Here is a 19,571-nt window from a genome sequence, read left to right as displayed (position 1 = left end):
GAAGGGCAGGCAAGTCCTGGCTGGTGCATTTTCATAAAGACTTTGGGAGGCTATTTTGAATATTGCAGGCGAGTATATGCTCCGCTCTCCAAAATGCTGCTATGAATCTGTTCTGAAGAGCAGGCTTCCCAGACTTTCATGCAACCACATTTTGTTTGCACAGATTTTGGGAGAGGAGTTTTTACTATCATTTGTATCACGATGATAATGCCTACAAGCTCGAGTCAGGGACCAGAACTCGATTGTGCAATGTGCTGTACAAACGGAGAACAAAAAACCCAGAATCAACCAGCAAATTCTGAATATCGCATACACAAGGGCATAATTCCAACAGTTCACGAACAAGCCTTGGGGCCCAAATATTTTAGTTACTGACAACAAACGAGATAAGCCTCAGGCTTCGCTTGTAGGTTAACAGAAAGAAAGGACAAATTCTGCTAATACACATTGAGTAGCTGAACTAGCTCTCCTGGAAAACCTCACTGGCAGCATGTTACATCTGCCATAGGAAAGACAACCTCTGTCTTTGTTATGAGCAAAACTAGCGGCTTTAACCAAAGAAGGTTACACACAACAGGCCAGCCCAGCATGCTGGGTAGCTCTAAATGGTGACCCACAGAACAACGAACTTCCGCTTTCTGGCTGAAGCCTGACCATTCCCATCTGCCTCAGCTCCCCATGCTGATAGTTCAAAAGGACAGTCACCTGTGTAGAAATGTAACACCCTCGTTCCTTGGAACACAAAGGAGGAACACTCCTTGAGCCAAGTTTCCAGTACTTGCCTCCAAAAGTACAGATTCTGAAATTTGCAAATCACGCTGTTTGTGATGCCAAAAAGCCATACACCTGCACAGTGGCTAATCCTGTGGTGCAAACCAGAATGTAGGGTGCTATTGGCTCTTTGGTGCATGCAAATGAGTTTTTGAAGTAAAAACGTCAGTTCTAATGGCATGGCTCAGACAGACTTTGATGACATGATGCATACAGATTTTGCATATGTACTTTAAATGGCCATTTTTGGTCATTTGGCCCCTGGTTGTCTTGCTTAATCATCTTGAAACTGAAGAACAAGAGTTTGGTCAGTGGTCCTCAAACCATAACCCTATTAATATAAGAACAGCCAGACTGGGTCAGACCAAAGGTCCATCCAGCCCAGTATCCTGTCTACCGACAGTGATCAGTGCCAAGTGCCCCAGAGGGAGTGAACCTAACAGGTAACGATCAAGTGATCTCTCTCCTGCCATCCATCTTCACCCTCTGACAAACAGAGGCTAGGGACACCATTCCTTACCCATCCTGGCTAATAGCCATTAATGGACTTAACCTCCATGCATTTATCCAGTTCTCTTTTTGTGAGTGGCAGCACCTTTCAGATATGGCCACTAGAGGCTTGAACCTTGAATGAGGCTTTAAAAAAAGGAGGGATGGAAAGTCAAACATCCCCTGCTTCATTTGAGCTCCGGAGAGTCCCTGAGCCAAGGACAAAGCCATAGGGATGTCAAGTAACTGCCTCCTCGACCTGTCCTCAGACAGTGGTGATACATGGACAGGCACAAACCTGGCCTTTGATTCACTGCTCTCTGACTGCTGTGCCAGCCAGGAATGCTTTGCCACACAGAAACAAAGCATGACTGTACTGCTCCCTTACAGCTTGGCCATCCCTAAATGGACTGGGTGTCCCCACTCTTTTAGCAGAGCTGCCTGCCTTTTTGCAGTTCAGATTTTCCTTTTAGAGCAGCTATTTTGTTTTGCAGCTTGGAGAGTGGGGGACGAGAGTTGGGGGGTGTTGAAGTAGGAATTTACATAATCTGATTAAAAGGGGATTATCCAATGGCTGCTAAACAGCCTTAGTGTGCTTGAGCTAAAAACCTTACTATTCATTGCTCTCACCACCCCGCAGAGAGATTGCACCTGCAGCACTGGCTAGCTCTCTACTGGGATCTTCAAGGTGGGGAGGAAGGGGATTTTAGAGACATGCTGCTTCATGTGCACATAGCCTTTAATTGAACTGTCTGGATTAGTTTTAAAGAAGCTAAAATGAAAGCGGGGCCAGTTAGCGTTATCGGGAAGGGTCATCGGTTTCTGAAAAGGGCCAACTTACATCGCTCCTCCTTGGTTTCCATTTGGGTGATTTATAATGTTGGATTAGCCAATACGATCTGCCTAGAAGATAATTTAGACCGAGGTGCCCTGCATGTGCAAGAACTAGTGTCCACCAATCTTACCCGAGTTTGTAAGTGGCCAGTGCTAAAGAGGGCAGTGTAAACCATACAATAGTCATCTCAACCCTGAACCCAACTGGCCAGTGGCAGAAGATCTGTACATCAAATTAGTGAAAGCACCCTTGGGTGGGGGCCATGCCAATTTACTCCACAGAGAAGGGGCAGAGGAGAATATCAGTGGGGCAGCAGTATATGGTCCCAGATCCACTCCACCCCTCACTGTGAACATGCTTCTGCAGCCGTGAAGTTCCTTCACTCCTGGCTCTATGGCTCACAGCCTTGGGAGCAGCCTGCATCATAGACTATCAGGGTTGGAAGGAACCTCAGGAAGTCATCTAGTCCAACCCCCTGCTTAAAGCAGGACCAATCCCCAGACAGATTTTTTGCCCCAGAACCCTAAATGGCCCCCTCAAGGATTGAATTCACAACCCTGGGTTTAGCAGGCCAATGCTCAAACCACTGAGCTATCCCTCCCCCATCTTGTTCAACCCACCACGAAGGGAGATAATGAAACAACTAAATGCCAGCAACACGCAGATGAAGCTTCTCACTCTACCTCACTGCCGCCTCATACAGAAACAACGCAATGCCACAGCTATTCAGGCAGGCATTGCTGAGATCAGCAAGGGGGTGAAGAGGAATCTAGGAAGGCCTGAGGCGATGTGAGTGGGCAGAAGGAAACCCTTTGAACAACCCAGCACCTATATATCGTCACCATCCACTGAGGGTGCATGCCCTCAGGTTGTTAACGATTGTTCACTACTTCAGTGTCCACCTGGACTCCTCACTGCTTCTGGAGACACAAACCCACAGCCATGAAAAATGCTCTTTTTTAAATGTATGTCTGGCCAGAAGTTGCACCTCTTTAGATTCAGAGTTAGCCACACTGATCCAGCATTTTTTATCATATCATCATTCTTGGTACCTAGTTATGTAACTGCTGCCCTTAAAAATGCTACAGTTGGTTCAGAACACAGCAGCTCGCCTTCTCCGTACAGAGACCACTTGGTCCCCGACTTTGCTGTCTTCAGCCACTCTACATCCAGTGCTGGTCATAGTCAAGATTTTGGTCCCCATCTTCAAAGCCATCCACGGGATTGGCTGCTGTTCACTAGAGGATCGTCTTACAATCTTGCATGATCATAACCTCCCATACCAGCTATGATCCACTGAAACAATGCAACTCTCAATCTCAAGAGGGCACAGGAGTTAAAGCACTTTCAGTGACTTTCCCCTGAATCCGGAACTTGCTCCCGGAGAAGATTATGAGCCTCTCAGCAAAACAGAAATTTGACTTTGAAGAGGGAACAAAAAGATGAAAAAACTACACTGCACCTACAATCTCCCGCCAATGCCCAACAGGAAGAGAATGAACCACATGTGTCACATATTAGTCACATCGCTTAATGAACTATTGGAAGGTGCAAGTGATATGAGCAGTATAAAAACCTATACAGTACAGAATAGAACACATGGCAAATAAATGCTAAAGCAATATCACAGGACAGTAGGGAAAAGGAAAACAATGCCACTATATCCATGAGTGATGCTGTAGACAGGGATGCTACAAGGACAAAAATATTCTTAATTTAATGGCACAATAGTTTGCACTGAATATCATCCCATGGTGTACTATTCTTTGCAGGATGGGGCAGGTGGGCTTGGGAGGCATTTGCCCAAAGCTTCCTGCCTGTCTGCATGAGACTTCCCTGGAGTTTATATGTCCTCCATTGTTGCAAGGTGCTTCCTCCTGAACAGGCAACTATTAAAGGTCTGAAGACATGCTACAGCCTCGCAAATGGTGTATTCCACATCTACACAGAGGCACTCCATGATATAATTTCATAACTTCATGACATTAGCTATAATTCATAGACAGAGTCCCCAAATCGTCACGAGCACTGATATAAAGTTACTGGGAAGAGCATATCTAAATCTAGCTGCCCAGAGTGATCACACTCTAGCAGAGTGCCTCACGCCAGTGGAATACGGAGAGCTAGGACAGGCTTTGAACAACTACATGAATCAATGACCAGAGAAATGAGGCAGAAACTGGGAGTTCTACAAAGCACAGTACACATCCAGAGAACGGGGTAACCCGTGTCAGAGGACAGACACATGGAGAGAAGCTGTTTTTACTCTAACATTCCAAAAAGCTAGGCAGTACAAGAGATTCCCGCAAGTGATGTTGAACGATCAAAGGATTTTCACTGACATGAGAGGAGAAAAAACTCTGCGTAACCCTGGAAGAAAGGAGAGAGATGGTGCCATATTGCGTAGCAACTTCCTACCAAATCAGAAATGGACAAAGGACGCAGGGGTAAAACCCCAAATATACTTTGAAGCTTTACGCCAGGCAGATTGTAATTAATCTGGCTGCCTTGTCGCTGACTTTTTAAAAACCACGTTGGCAACATTTGTATAGCTTGGTGTGCTGGGCCCCTGTATTAGAAAGATAAAAGGTTAAATCTTTCTTACCCAAGGCCTGGGCCACAGCCCAGGGCAGTCAATAGAGGTCTTTCCATTGACCTCCAATAGGCTTTGTATGAGGCTCTAAATAGAAGGTAACCACAGGTGAACTCCTGACTCCACTGAAGTGACTGGAGTTCTACTATTGACCTCAGTAGAGCCAGGATTTCATCCCAGGCATCTGTCCTCACTGCGGAGCTGATGTTAAGGGACTGAGGCAGACTCCAGGGCTAGGGATGGTTCTTTTAATCAAGAGTTTAAAGGCAGGGTGCTTTGGAGAGGCTGAACCAGGGAAGATACCAGGCAGCGTGTGCTGGCCTCTCCCAGCAACCAGGAGAAACCCATAGCATTAAGAAAGGCTCTGGCTGCTGGTAAAGGGGGAATGAACTTGACATCTTTCCCTTGCTCTGAGTACACTTTTGTCAACCCTGGCAGCCCCAAGAGACCATGAACCATCCTGGCAAACAGAAGCTGGATTCCCCAGAAGAAAAGGCTTTTTTTTTTTGGTTCAATCCAACATTAAAGATTCCCCTTTATAATCACCTGGGACTAATTTGTGAGCCTTTGTTCATGTTTATGGCTTAGTCCCAACTAGGTCCTGACATACTGGTGCCCCCTGACCACATTCCCCCACCGCTGCTGTCTGTCTTGGGCTGGGCTGCAAGCGGCCATCCACAATCGTCACCCAAACACATTGTAAGTGGGATTTCTTTTTTCTCCTCCCTGATTAGCAGTAAGTGTTAATAAATCATGATGCAGAATGATCTGTGAAATGGACAGAGTGTCAACAGAAGGAAGACGTCCTGCCTGTTTTATTTTTTCTCCAATTCATGTAACAGGGAAGGGAGCTTTCCTTCTTTTTTAGGGCAAAATGAAAACCAACAAGGGGTGAGAAACTGCCGTTAGCATCTTTTTCTAGATATGCTCTCTGGGCCAGATCCCCCTCTGGTATAAGTCAGCTTCAGCGGAGCTATGGCCACTTACACCAGCTGGCTCTCTAACTCTGAGCTGCAGAAACCAGGGGTCCAATCTGATCCTGATTGATGAGTCACCAGGGGAAATTCTCTGGCCTGTGCTGTGCAGGGGGTCAGACAAGGGGATCATAACGGTCCCTCTTCTGGACTCACAATCTATGACTCTCCAATACACCTTGTAAGATGCCATATACCACACAGTGAGGGGAAGCAGACAAATGCTCATAAAGACAAAAACTCCCCCTGAACTTTGGTATAACTCACATTCAAATCCAAATGCAGCAGCTGGTCTGGTTCTCTAGAAGAAGCTACGCCAAATCCCTGGGTCCAAACACTCCTGAACTTTGGGAGAGTTCAGCTTTGTATCCATGTGAAGTGGCTGAAGCCCAGCTCTGCTATTGACATAGTTCTCCATGTCACCCTTACCATTTTGACTTTGTCCAGATATCTTCAGAATGAGGGTCAGACTGTGATACCCTAACACAAAATACCACCTTACTCCAGGGATAGGTCCGCTGGAATTCATGGGACCACTCTATTATTATTATTTATTTGTATTACAGTAGTGTTTTGAGACCCCATTGTGCAAGGCACTGTACATAAACAAAGAATGATCCCTCCCCAAAGAGCTTAAAATCCAAATAGGCAACACACAGAAACAGAGGCACTGAGAGGTGAAGTGACTTGCCACGGTCATACATTGGGTAAATGAAAGAGCCAGGAATAGAACCCAGACATTCTAAGGCCCATGCCAGGTCTCTGCCCCCTTGACCACACTGCCACTCCTGGAATGAGGAGCTAGAAGCCCTACGTGTCTGGCTTCTCACGATGTCCCTGGGACAAAGAACATTTTCACTGAGAACAATTATGCTGCTAAATGAACACACAAGAGCAGCATCTGTTGTCTCCATCCCATATTCCTGCAGGCAGACCCTTTCGGATGTTACCCTGAACTTTGCAGTGGGTCAATAAAACTTCTTCTCAGTCACCATCACTCTTTCTCCACGTCTTTGTGCCCCGGGGAGTTTCAGATCCCTTTAACTGCCATCCATTCCCCAGGTACCTCCCTGGAAAAAACAAAATGGTCGAGAAAGGAAAGAAAAGCTTCACTTGAGCAGCAGGTACATTTCTCATCATAAATCTCAACCCCCCCACCCCCTCCGTCCCACAAACAACTGTGGCTGCTTGCTCCAGCACCCAGCAGAGGTGTGGAGCAATTGCCATGCCAAGGAAACACATTCAACCTCAGGGCCACTGCGGACAGTCTCCGATAGACACAAGTGACTAGAATGGTGGTGTGTGGAGTAGCAAGCGGGTGGGGGGAAATGGATGTTATTCCTGTAACTAACCTGATGTGTTGCTTGTTTCTTTTATGGAAAAGGACACCCTGTAGCGAGCACCCTCCCTTCTCTCCCGCTCCATTTGTTTGCACTGCTGAACAGCCGCTCAGCAATCGAGGACAGTTCAGTTCTGTAGCCCTCATGTTATTTATGAGGTTGGAAATCAGAGACGTTTGGTTCATTGCCAGTAAATGGCATTGATTGGAAGGCAGGAGGGGAGGGCTTGTGCTTGGCTCTCCATTCCCTATTCACGGTGGAAAGGGGATCACTCCAGCTAACTGGCCCGTGGAGATAAGGATTTCAGACAATCTGCATTGGCCTGATAAGGACGGTTCTCATTGCAGAAAGATTATTTGTTAAGAACCTCAGTAAAATAAAATACAGTCAAAGGGCTTATCACGGTAACTCATTTCCCACTCACCAAGCATGCCCACCCCCACCAATTTTTCTATAAATAAAGCCCCCTGCTTGCGTCCCAACTATCCAGGGATTGGGAGCCTGGTGCCTAGGGGAGAATATCCTGGAATCACCCAGTCTCTGTTTTTCACTCTCTCATTGTTTGAATTATTGCTGGGATTCAAATGATCTGGAAGGGTAGAAACGTGTTGTTCTGGTGTAAGGCACCATGAAGTCACCAGCACTGCACCAGTTTGCACCAGCTGAGGGTCTGGCCCACAGGGGCTTTGTTTCTCTCGCACGTTTTACCGCTCCCCCTCCAAAAAGTAAACCCCATCTCTAACAGACAGACCCCTGGGCTTTCTGAGCCCCTTGCAGCCCTTCCCTTCCCTCCCCGCCTCACACAAAGCCAGGCAGCTGTTTGCAAGAGGCTCTGTTGTGACTCCTGCTTAGGGAAACAGCCAGGGGTTTTGCTATAACCTCCCTCCCCCAACTTTGGAAACCTTTTAAAGGAACCCCCCATGCTCAGAGCCTTACCCCCCATCTCCCCCCCCCCCACACACACACATACACGCTCCCAGCCAGGAATACGAGAGGGCTCCCTGGCTCCTGTTTCCTTTGTTGCTCTTTCCTTCTATCACATTCCAGTGTCATGCAGCATTTGTTAACCAGCATGTGCCCTGGCTGTTCCCCATCCCCCTCCAATCACAACCCCACTGATATCAATAGTAAGACGACCCCGCCTCCCGCCTCCCAGAGGTGGATTAAGGTTTCCTGGGGCCCTGGGCCAGAGCAAATGGGGGGCTCTCCCACCCCTCTCTGCCCCTTCCCCTGGGCCCCACCCCTGCTCCACTCAGGGTCCCTCCCATTCTGTCTCCGCACTGTGGCCCCAAGACCAGAGAAGCTCTGTCCCCCAGGGCTGGTGCAACCCATTAGGTGACCTAGGCGGTCACCTAGGGCGCTAGCATTTGGGGGGCATTTCCAGTCCTTCGGCGGCGACTGCGGCGGCTGGATCTTCACCCGCCCCAGTCATCGTCGACATTTAGGCGGAGAGACCTGGGGTAGGGGTGTGTGGGGAGGGCCTCCTGCAGCAAGTAAGGGGGGGCACGGCATGCAGGGGAACCACTCCCCGCCCCAGCTCACCTCTGGTCCGCCTCCTCCCCTGAGCACACTGCCCCGCTCTGCTTCTCTCCCTCCCAGGCTTGCGGCGCTGAACAGCTGATTGGCGCTGCAAGCCTGGGAGGCAGGAGAAGTGGAGCGACGACGGCGTGCCACTCCACGCGACGGAGGAGATGGAGCAGAGGTGAGCTGGGGAGCTGCCGCACGGCTCCCCGGGCTAAGGGGAGCTGCTGCGGTAGGGGGGGGTGCTCAGGGCAGACAGGGGGAGCTGCCGCAGTGGGGGAGCTGCCGCAGTGGGGGCGCCTCAGGGTGGGGGTGGAGAGCTGCCACAGGGCTTGGGGAGGGGGGGGCGCAAGGTGGAAGTTTTGCCTAGGGCATGAAACATCCTTGCACCCGCCCTGCTGTCCCCCCCCCCATTCCTGAGGCCACAGCAGGAAGCGAGACCTCCTCCAGTCCTGGGGCAGCAGCAGGGGGTCCCAGTAGTGGGGCTTCCCCTGCTGTCCCCAGGGCCGGTGCAAGGAAGTTTCGCGCCCTAGGCGAAACTTCCACCTTGTGCCCCCCCGCCCCCACGCCCTGCGGCAGCTCCCCGCCCCCCTCCACCCTGAGGCGCCCTCACCCCTGCGGCAGCTCCCCCCTGCCCTGAGGCTCCCCCCCCGCCAGGAGCTGTGCAGCACCTCCCCACCCCAGCTCACCTCTGCTCTGCGTCCTCCCCAGGCACAGCAGCCCTGCTCTAATTCTCCTCCCAGGCTTGCGGCGCCAAACAGCTGATTGGTGCTGCAAGCCTGGGAGGCAGGAGAAGTGGAGCAGCGACCACGCGCTCAGGGAGGAACCGCTGTAAAAAAAAAATTGGGGGCACCGCTTTTTGGCACCCCCAAATCTTGGTGCCCTAGGCAACCGCCTAGTTCGCCTTAATGGTAGCACCAGCCCTGGCTGTCCCCCTGCTTCTGCCAGGGACAGGAGGTGCTGGGGGCTTCCCAGCTACCCCCTGGCTTCTGACGGGAATGGGGGGGGGGTGATGGAGGCTTCCCTGCTGTTCCCTGGCTTCTGCTGTGGTCAGGGGGTGCTGGGGACTTCTCCTGCCACCGCCCCCAACTGCTGCTGGGGCTGGGGGGCACTTGGGCTTCCCCCGCTGCCTCCTGGCTGCTGCTGGGGAGCAGGGTCTGGAGTCACGGGGGTTTCCCCTGCCCAGCCACCGGGGAGCAGGGTCAGGGGCCCGGGTGTTTCCCCCATCTGGCCGCCAAGGAGCGGGGTCGGGGACGTGGGGTGCTTCCCCCACCTCTGTGCCATCCTGCCCACCCAGCACTGCCCCTGGGCACGGGCCCCATAGGCCCAATGGCTAATCCGCCACTGACCCCCTCCCCCCATGCATTCAATGGACTTTGGACCAGTCCCGTAGATGCAGCATTTAGTAGAATATCCTGACTTCAGACAAGCGTAATGGGGGCAGCGCCCTGATCCATTCCTGAGGCGGCAGCAATAGCACCCAGAGAAAAACATTCGTCCCTTGTTCCGTTCCTCCCCACTGTTCTTTTCCAAGCGGAGAAGTGAAATGACAAACTGACTTGTCCTGGAGGCCGTGCGGCCAGAGTAGCGTTGAGAGCCCCTCTGCTGCTGTTGAAAGCGCCCAGCACCTCCCAGGGGAGGGCTCAACACTGGAACAACCCGAACAATTTGTCTCTGCAGAAGACTCCCTCTCTAATCAGGGCCTGAGTAGTCCCACTGGAATAAGCAGGACGAACCACAGAGTCAGGCATTACTCAACATAAGGGTGGCCAAATCTGTTCCTTAGTTAGGGGAGTTTCCAAGTGCCCAGTTGGATAAACTAATAAGAAGCAATTGTAATAATGGCAGCTACCTGTCCACTATGGCTCAGTACGTTGCCTGAAGGAAATGAACGTATAAAGAGAATAAAGGCCAGTCTACTCTCTCCCACTGCTGGCTCAGTACACAGTCATAGGTCTGCTAAATCCACAAGCACAAATTTATGACTGGACTTGAGAAGTGATACCAGGCGTTAGCTTGTCTCCCAGCCTCCTGTGTTATTAAAGCTATTTCCAGAAAATTTCCTTTAGGGCGGAGGAGGACAGAATAACCACAGCCTGCAGCAGAGTAATGGAGTTTCCAGGAGATAAACACACACCTGTTTGTTAACACTGAAAACATAGGACATCATCCAGAATCATAGAATCATAGAATCATAAATCCATAGAATGAAAGATGCAGGTCACATAAGCAAGATCCACTCCTTCCAGACCTCCACCCCATCAGCAAGCCACCCCTGCCCCATGCCCTCCCACCCCCGAGGGCAATCTTCCCCCTTGCCCCATCTTCACTTCTTCCCTGGATTCCTCCATCCAAAACCCAAATCTCAATTGCCCCTGAACCCCCCAAGAACCTTGAAAACCCTCATACAAACCTCTCAAGCCATTGTTATATACCAGTGACCTCCCATACTATTTACCCCATACCTGACTTATTATTGACCTATTGACCATTGTTATATCTATATCTTACAATCCTATCATAACATCTACTCCATATCTCCCTCCTTAAAGTCCTGGAAGTCCACATCTTCCCTCATTCCCCCTCCCCACCTGTTTTCCCCCTCCAATTTCAAACTCCCTGTTCAAGTATCCTGACATTTTCCCCTGAAAAACCTCCTATCTAGCTGTCTGCTGTTCTGAATTCTTTGTCCCTCCTTCCTCCTCGTCCCTTCCCTGGTATTTATCTGAATGATATCTTATCCTATCTCCTCTTATCCTTCTAAAATATCTTCTCAATATTCTCTCCTCTCTTCTCTTCTCTCCTTCTCCTTCTCCTCTCCTTCCCCCTCCTTTCAAACCTTTCTCCCTTCTTTCCTTTCATCTTTCAAACATCATCCCAGAAAAAAGCTGCACAATACTTCTTTCGAGTTCTCCCAAAACATACTTAACCATACTAGCACCTCCTTATCCCTACTAGAAATATCCCAAATCCTACAACCACTTACAACCTAAGACCCTATCTAGCACCCTGCCCCAATGCATACTCCCTTCACGATCAACATCACCATACATCTCCCTCCTCCTCCCCACTCTCCAACTCATCCCTCCTCCTCCATCTCTCCTCGACTCCTAATCAACATTCCTACTCTGTTTCCTATCCTATTCACTTACAACTTATAACCTTTACTTTCATCCCAGTTACTAATGTCATCTAAATACCCCTGGAGAATATCCTCTTACTCTATCTCTAAATCTCCCATAGAGAAAATATCATGAACTCTATCCATATCCCCACATCTTCTCAACCCACCCTGGCAATACCAATAAAGGTCAGCCCAATCCAGATCAAATAAAAGTCCAAATAAACCCTTGTCAAAGGACCCCCTTGAATAAACCCCAAAACCCTCCTTCAACCCCCTCCCAACCACCTCCCCACCCTCCTCTCTCCCTCCCTTTTCCTCCTTCACTTCCTCTCCATTCCCCCTCTCTTCATCCCCAATTTCCCCAATTTTTTCATTTTTTTTCTTTTCCTTTTCCATATCCAATTCCTCACTTTAATTTCATTATCATTGTCTCTTTCAAAAAAATCTGTTACTTTAAAGAGCCACAATTTTTTTGTAAATTTCAAAAATTTAAATGGTTCTGTAATCTATGATCTTCCTATGTGCCTTCAATATTTCCCCCATCTAGACTTTGTTTTCCATGCCATCCTTTTCTCATGTTTTCTCTTTTTACAGATTTTTTTCCAACATTTTTCATACTTTTTTGAACACTCTCTTTTCCATTTTTCCACTACTTTTTTTTCCCTTAAATTAGATTTTATCATTTATAATTCCCAATAATTTAATCCAAATTTATTTATTTATTATTATTTATTAATTTAGGGATTATTCTTTTTATAATACCTCGATTTATTTTATTTTAATGATTTTTCAATTTGAAGATTATTTTATCTCTTTTATTATCCTATAGTTTCTCTACCCCCCTTCTACCATTTACCTCGTCATCTCCTTCCCCTTCCTTCATCCCTTCATTCCCCTCATTAAGTTCATTAGCCTCCTTCATTCCCAGATTATCCTCATTCCATAGATATATTTAAATCTATTCCATTATCCTTTCCTTCTCCTTCTTCCTTTTCTTCTTTTTTATTTTTGGTTTTTCTCTTTTTACTTCTTTTTTTTTTTCCCTTTTATTTTATTAACTTCTCATTCTTATTGGTTTTTCACTTCTCTTTGCCTCCCCTCAAGCCTCCGCTGCCTCACCTTCTAAGCTTCTTGCTCCCTCTCTCACCCTTCTCCCTCTTTTTTTTTTTCCTCTTCTTTCTTTTTTTCCTTTCGCTTTTTCCTTCCTTTTTTCCCCTTTGCTCTACTCACCCAGCCCTGCTCTCTCTCCTTCTCGGATCTCCTCCAACTCTGCCTCTTGCAAACCAAACAACCTGCCAACTCCCTCAACCTGCTCCCCCCTATAGATCCTAAATACCCCATCCCTTCAATTCCCCACTTAATTTCCTCCAATCCACTTCTCCCCAATTTATTAAAATTAGCCCTTCCCAAAACTAGTCATTTGTCCTCATTATTTCTCATTGATTATCCTCCCATTTATTTCTCTTATTTGGTCACATCCATACAAGTCAGTCACAACCTCACATCACAAAAATGTCAACATCAAATCTCCAAACAAATTCAATCCTCTCATAAAAATCCAAATCAAAAAATTCCCCCCAATTCTGTCATGTAATTCATTAGCTAATTATGAGAAGGAATATTATAGAGATCATTTATTATTAATATATATTCAGTATTAAAGTCCCCATGATCAAGCAGTTCCTATTAGTGTTTACCTCCTTAAACACTTTAAAGACCTCCTCTTCCTCTTCTAGCTCCCTCCTTAAAATCTTCTCTCCTCATCTCCCATCTCTCAATCACTCTCATCCCTTGACCTATCACGGGTGAGGCTCTGTATTCCCCCATTCCCCATGTGCCCATTGCATTGTCCATTGCTCATTTACCATACATCATTACATTTCATCTCATGCATCACCTCACCTCACCCACCTTCCTTACCCTTCTCCCACTACCCTCCCTCCTTCTTAGCTCCATTCCCCCATGTTTCTCACCCCTACTTCCCACCATGTTTCTGTTATTCCTACACTTTCCGGTTCCTTCCCGGACCTACATCTCATTTTTGTTCCCTTTGCCAGTGTCTAATCTTCTTTCTTTTTGTCTCTATTTTTTTTGTTTTTCTCCCCCTCTTTTTCTCTTTTTTTCTTGGGACCTCCTACTTCAGTTTACTCCAACCCTCCCTGTAGTGTCTACCCTTCCTCCCTCTTCTCACTCCCCCCCTCTCTCCTCCTTCTCTTCTCTCTTGCTTATGTTGTCCCCCTCTTGGGTGTTGTTGTCTTGTTGTTGTCCTCACCTACCTGAAGCCTCTCCCCCCCAGTGTCTAGTTTAAAGCTCTTTTAATCAGAGTGAGCCAGCTGCCTCTAGAAGTCCTCCTCCCCTACCTAGGTTCCCCCCATCCTGGAGAACATCCCTCCCTCCAAGCCCCTGTCCCCAAAGCCTCCCCCCCCCCCCCCCCTCCTTCCTCTCCCACATCCTCCTCACTCCTTTAAACGTCACCATCTCCTCTCCCTCCCCTTCGCCCTTCCTCCCTGTCCTTCCCTAGATTGAAGATCACCTGAGCCTCTCCCACCTTGAGCTCAACCTCCTCTCCTGCGACGTTTCCCCTGGCATAGAATCTAGCTGATCCTCTCGTCTCTCTCTAGCTGTGTCATTCGTTCCTACTTGACCCCCTCTCTTAGGAATCCTTTTCCTCCTTCAGCCCCTTTTTCCTCTTTTTTTCACCCCGGTATTTAGCACACCTCTTCCACACATCCCCCTTCACAGTGGCCTGTCTGGTCTCAGGCCTCACCCTCAATCACCAATCCTCACCCCCAATGGGCCTGCCCCTGCCTGGCCCTCCCCGGTCCCTCTCCCCCTCCCCCCTCCCCCCCCCTCCTTCCCCCCCCATTCTCCTCCCATCCCTCCTTGTCCCCCCTCCCTTCCCCTCCCCTGTCTCTTCCCTCCTCCTCCACTTTTTCCTTGACTATTCCTCTCCTCTTTCGCTCTGGCCCGCGCTCTTTTCTCCTTTCCTAGCTGTCCACCCTGTGCTGTCCACCTTCCTTCTTCTCCTCCTCCTCCCTCTTTTCCCCTCCTCACTGGCCTCTTTCCTCTCCCTTCCTTCCCTCCTTCACACCTTTTCTGCACCATCTTCCCATCTCCTCACTTCCCATCTTCCCTTCCCCCCCCTCCCCCCCCCCCCCCCCCGACCCACCCCCCCCCCCCCCCAGTTCCTGCTTGCCATTGCTCCATCAGCCTCTCAAACTCTCTCCCCCTCTCTATCATTCTCTCTATCAGGCTCTCTGCCTCCCTCTCTCCCTGATCTTTTCCTCTCCAAGCGCTCTATTAGGCATATATATGCATATATAGTACTGTTCTGGGTCCCCGCCTACCCCACACACAGCTGCTGCTCATCTCATCTCATCCTCAGTGTGCCTGCTGGCTGGCTGCTGGCTGGCTGCTGCTGCTGGCTGCTGCGGTGTTCTCTTACCTGGCTCCTCCTCTCCTCAAACTCCAAACTCTCCCTCTTAGCCGCCCTGTTGGCCGGGGCTGGGGCGGGCGCTGGCAGAGTGCCTGCTGCCTGCTGGCTGGGCGGCCGCTTAGGCCCCCCTCTCTCCTCCGCCTCCCCGCCCCAGGGGCAGCAGTCAGTCTGCCGACAGAGAGAGACACAAGCACCCCAAAGACAGACGCAAACACAAGATACCTGGCTCCTCCAATGGGAACTCCCACTCAAAACTCCCCTGTTAGCCCACATGTGCCCACAGAACATTGCCCACTTAAGGGAGACGACCTTTCTCTTCTAAATCAACTGTGGGCACATGTCTGATTGTAAATCATGAGCTGCTGATCTCTGTCCAGATTCTAGCAGTCAGGTTTTTATTACATGGATGCCATCATTTGTCATCAAAATTTCAAACTATTCTAAATTTTTCTAACCAGATCTATTCAAAGTCACCTAGGCACTGAGTAACTGCAGCCATCATTGCTACACTCACCCTTGTCACAGCACTAGTGAATTTTACTTCGGGAAGATCCTAATGGACCAGAAAATACAATAAGTACATTTTATCTCTCCACTTCACAGCTTCCCCTTATGTTTTAATTTTAGTTAACCTTTGGTACCTAACGCTGTCACTGTGTTCTGCAAATAGGAGTATTTTTCTCTTCTACATCATCTTCCATCAGAGTATCCCAAAGCTCTTTACAAACAGTGAATGAAGCCTTCCAATACACACACAAGGCAGAAAAGTCCTATTCTACAAGTCGGTCGTAAACTGAGGCCCGGCAGGTTGTGTGACTTGACTGAGATCACATTATGAACCACCGACATAGGAATAAAACATACAGTCAGGAATAAAACAGAGATCAGATTCCTGGCCAACCATACTACTCAGGCTCCTCCTCTCTGTCCTTCCCTGGGATTATAAATCACACAACTGTAGATGTTCTTTTGACGCATAGATCTGAGAGCTAAATTATTCAGTTGTTTTGAATGGCTATTGCATAACCTCAGATTCTTGAGCACAGTTCTGTGGCCATGGGTGGATTCCGTGGCTGCACAATAAATAGGCTCATGTGACTATAGGTAGAATCATAGAATCATAGAATTCAAGATCAGAAGGGACCATTATGATCATCTAGTCTGACCTCCTGCAAGATGCAGGCCACATAAGCCGATCCACCCACTCCTTAAGCAAGCGACCCCTGCCCCATGCTTCGGAGGAAGGCGAAAAACCTCCAGGGCCACTGCCAATCTACCCTGGAGGAAAATTCCTTCCCGACCCCAAATATGGCAGTCAGCTGAACCCCGAGCATGCGGGCAAGACTCTCCAGCCATACCCTCTGGAAAAAGGCTAACAATATCCTATCATTGACCCATTGTACTAATTACCAGTGTGGCACTTAATTGACCTATTGACTAAGCCCGTTATCCTATCATACTATCTCCTCCATAAACTTATCTAGCTTAATCTTAAAGTCATGGAGGTCCTTCTCCCCCACTGTTTCCTTTGGAAGGCTGTTCCAGAATTGCACTCCTCTGATGGTTAGAAACCTTAGTCTAATTTCAAGCCTAAATTTCTTGACTGACAATTTATATCCGTTTGTCCTCGTGTCCACATTAGCACTGAGCTGAAATAATTCCTCTCCTTCCCTGGTATTTATCCCTCTGATATATTTAAAGAGTGCAATCATATCTCCTCTTATCCTTCTTTTGGTTAAGGAAAACAAACCGAGCTCCTCAAGTCTCCTTTCATACGACAGGCTTTCCATTCCTCGGATCATTCTAGTGGCCCTTCTTTGTACCCGTTCCAGTTTGAATTCATCCTTCTTAAACATGGGAGACCAAAACTGCACACAATACTCCAAATGAGGTCTTACCAACGCCTTATATAACGGGACTAGCACCTCCTTATCCCTACTAGAAATACCTCGCCTAATGCATCCCAAGACCGCATTAGCTTTTTTAACGGCCACATCACATTGCCTACTCATAGTCATCCTACGATCACCCAGGACTCCTAGGTCCTTCTCCTCCTCCATTACTTCCAACTGGTGCGTCCCCAGCTTATAACTAAAGTTCTTGTTAGTCATCCCTAAATGCATAACCTTACACTTCTCACTATTGAATTTCATCCTGTTACTAATACTCCAGTTTACAAGGTCATCCAAGTCTCCCTGGAGGATATCCCGATCCTTTTCCGAATTTGCAATACCTCCCAACTTGGTGTCATCCGCAAACTTTATCAGCCCACTCCTACTCTTGGTTCCCAGGTCAGCGATAAATAGATTGAATAAAATCGGACCCAAAACCGAACCTTGAGGAACTCCACTGGTAACCCCCCTCCAACCCGACAGTTCCCCCTTCAATACGACCCTCTGCAGTCTCCCCTTTAACCAGCTCCTTATCCACCTCTGGATTTTCATTTCAATCCCCATCTTTTCCAATTTAACCAGTAATTCCTCATGCGGTACCGTATCAAACGCCTTACTGAAATCAAGATATATTAGATCCACCGCATTTCCCTTGTCTAAAAAATCTGTTACTTTCTCAAAGAAGGAGATCAGGTTGGTTTGGCACGATCTACCTTTCGTAAATCCATGCTGAAATTTGTCCCAGTTGCCATCGGCCTCAAGGTCAGTAACCACTCTCTCCTTTAAAATTTTTTCCATGACTTTGCATACTACAGATGTTAAGCTAACAGGCCTGTAGTTACCCGGGTCACTTTTTTTCCCCTTCTTGAATATAGGAACTATATTAGCTAATCTCCAGTCAAACGGTACAACCCCCGAGTTTAGAGATTTATTAAAAATCATCGCTAACGGGCTTGCAATTTCACTCGCCAATTCCCTTAATATTCTAGGATGTAGATTATCCGGGCCCCCCGATTTACTTCCGTTTAGCTGTTCAAGTTTGGCTTCTACCTCAGATACCGTAATGTCTACCCCCATATCTTCATTCCCATCAGTCCCTCTATCACTATTCCTTAGCCCTTCATTAGCCTCATTAAAGACCGAGGCAAAAGAAGAATGGATGTACCAAAAAAAACCTGACTTGAAACTTTGTTCTTACTTTTAGCTCTGGTCTAATACACAGATTTGGACAGGTCTAAACTACTCTGGTAAGAGTGGTTTTTTTACCAGTATAGTCAAGTTGATACAACCCTGAGTGCAGATGCAGTTATACCAGCATAAAGGTGTTTTATATTGGCATAGCTTATTCCCTTCCCCATATGGGAACAGCTATACCAGTACACCTGCATTCAGCTGGGGGCATTGTACCACTTTAACTATCCTGGTTTAGTTGAAAGAGTACAATTATGGTGTGTAGAGAAGCCCTTAGGCTTTCTGCATGTTTTCTCTAGGGCTAAGGCTGACAAGGATGTAGAAAAATCATTGTCAAGGCACCCATGTTTACAAATAAAGAAAAACAGATTCCCCAGGAGATCAGGCACCATATGTCTGATCAGTCATGGAGCCAAGCTGAGACCCACATGCATATAATGGTGTCCCGAAATAACTATTCCGGGCTAGCTCTTGTCTCTAGCGACTGGCACCTTTTTAATCGGCTGGCCCATGCAGTGTTTGCTCAGTATTCCCTCTTTCAGTGCAGCTGGGAAGGTTGTTACTAACGGGCGACCAAGCCTGAATGCTGACAATGGGGGACAATTTTAACGGCCCGAAGAGTAAACACACAGACTTTTCATCCAAAGACGCTGCTGCTGCCATGCCAGAGGCTGAGATATGGCTCCTGACACGCAGAGTGATAAGTGGGGTATAATGTCAGTTCAAGATGAGAGGCTACAAAAGTCAAACAGCAATTCTATGGCACTATAGCTACACTCAAGAGTCTTGATTTTCTTGACTGGAGCTGACTGGCTAAAAAGCCAAAAGCAGCATTAATTAGCGGATTTGTGGGAAAGGGGGCTGTTGGGTTTATTTTTGTAGAAACAGCCATGCTAATGGCTGAGTCAGGGAGAATGGAAGAGAGCAGCATTTGTAGATTCCCGAGTGTGTCAGTTCTTAAGAGAAATTTTTAAAAAATGAATGTACACACCAGATTATTCCCACTTTCTCAGCAGTTGTCTCACTGAACACACATTTAAAATTTCATATTGAAATCACCAACATCACACAGTTATGCATCCATCAGTGACATGATGCTCAGAGTGGAGGCGGCATGGCATATGGATTAGACCTGGCTAAAATCTGGAGCACTTGAATACTCGGGTATTCCTGCCTTCTTAATTATGTAAATTATAACTGTGTTTTTTTAAACTTTGGATCAAGTTTCTCAAATAAGTTTTGACATTATTAGTTTTATGTATTACTGCAACACCTAGAGATCACACCTGAGATAAGGGCTCCACTGTGCTAAACATCATACAAATACAGTCAGAGATAATCCCTGCCCTGAAGAGTTTACAATCTTAATAGACAAGACAGAGAAAAGGTGGGAGGGGAAACTGAG

General features: G+C 47.8%; 1 protein-coding gene and 1 long non-coding RNA gene across 13 annotated transcripts in view; one reads left to right on the top strand and one right to left on the bottom strand.

Moving 5' to 3' along the window:
• Positions 1-19,571, bottom strand: part of LOC120407779 (T-cell acute lymphocytic leukemia protein 2-like) — a 119,735-nt gene that overhangs the window by 44,689 nt on the left and 55,475 nt on the right. Inside the window, exons 1-2 of one of the 11 annotated variants that reach the window (XM_039543850.1) lie at positions 7,015-7,835; positions 6,613-6,732 (exon numbers count right to left, since the gene is read on the bottom strand). The exons of 8 other annotated variants lie outside the window; for them this stretch is intronic. Coding sequence is in view for 1 of the 3 variants with exons in the window: in XM_039543846.1 (XP_039399780.1) it covers positions 6,693-6,732 (40 nt within the window). In the remaining 2 variants the exon portion in view is untranslated. Of the gene's footprint in view, positions 1-6,219; positions 6,733-7,014; positions 7,836-19,571 lie in introns of those variants that run through there. 2 more of the 11 variants (XR_005600247.1, XM_039543846.1) reach the window with 2 other exon arrangements.
• The window catches only part of LOC120407781, a 108,106-nt gene that overhangs the window by 48,961 nt on the left and 39,574 nt on the right, over positions 1-19,571 (top strand). The window lies entirely within an intron of this gene.

Source organism: Mauremys reevesii, linkage group 6 (assembly GCF_016161935.1).
Source record: "Mauremys reevesii isolate NIE-2019 linkage group 6, ASM1616193v1, whole genome shotgun sequence".
Taxonomy (NCBI): domain Eukaryota; kingdom Metazoa; phylum Chordata; order Testudines; family Geoemydidae; genus Mauremys; species Mauremys reevesii.
The sequence above is the reverse complement of the archived record's forward strand: the minus strand, read 5'-3'. Positions and strand labels throughout refer to the sequence as shown.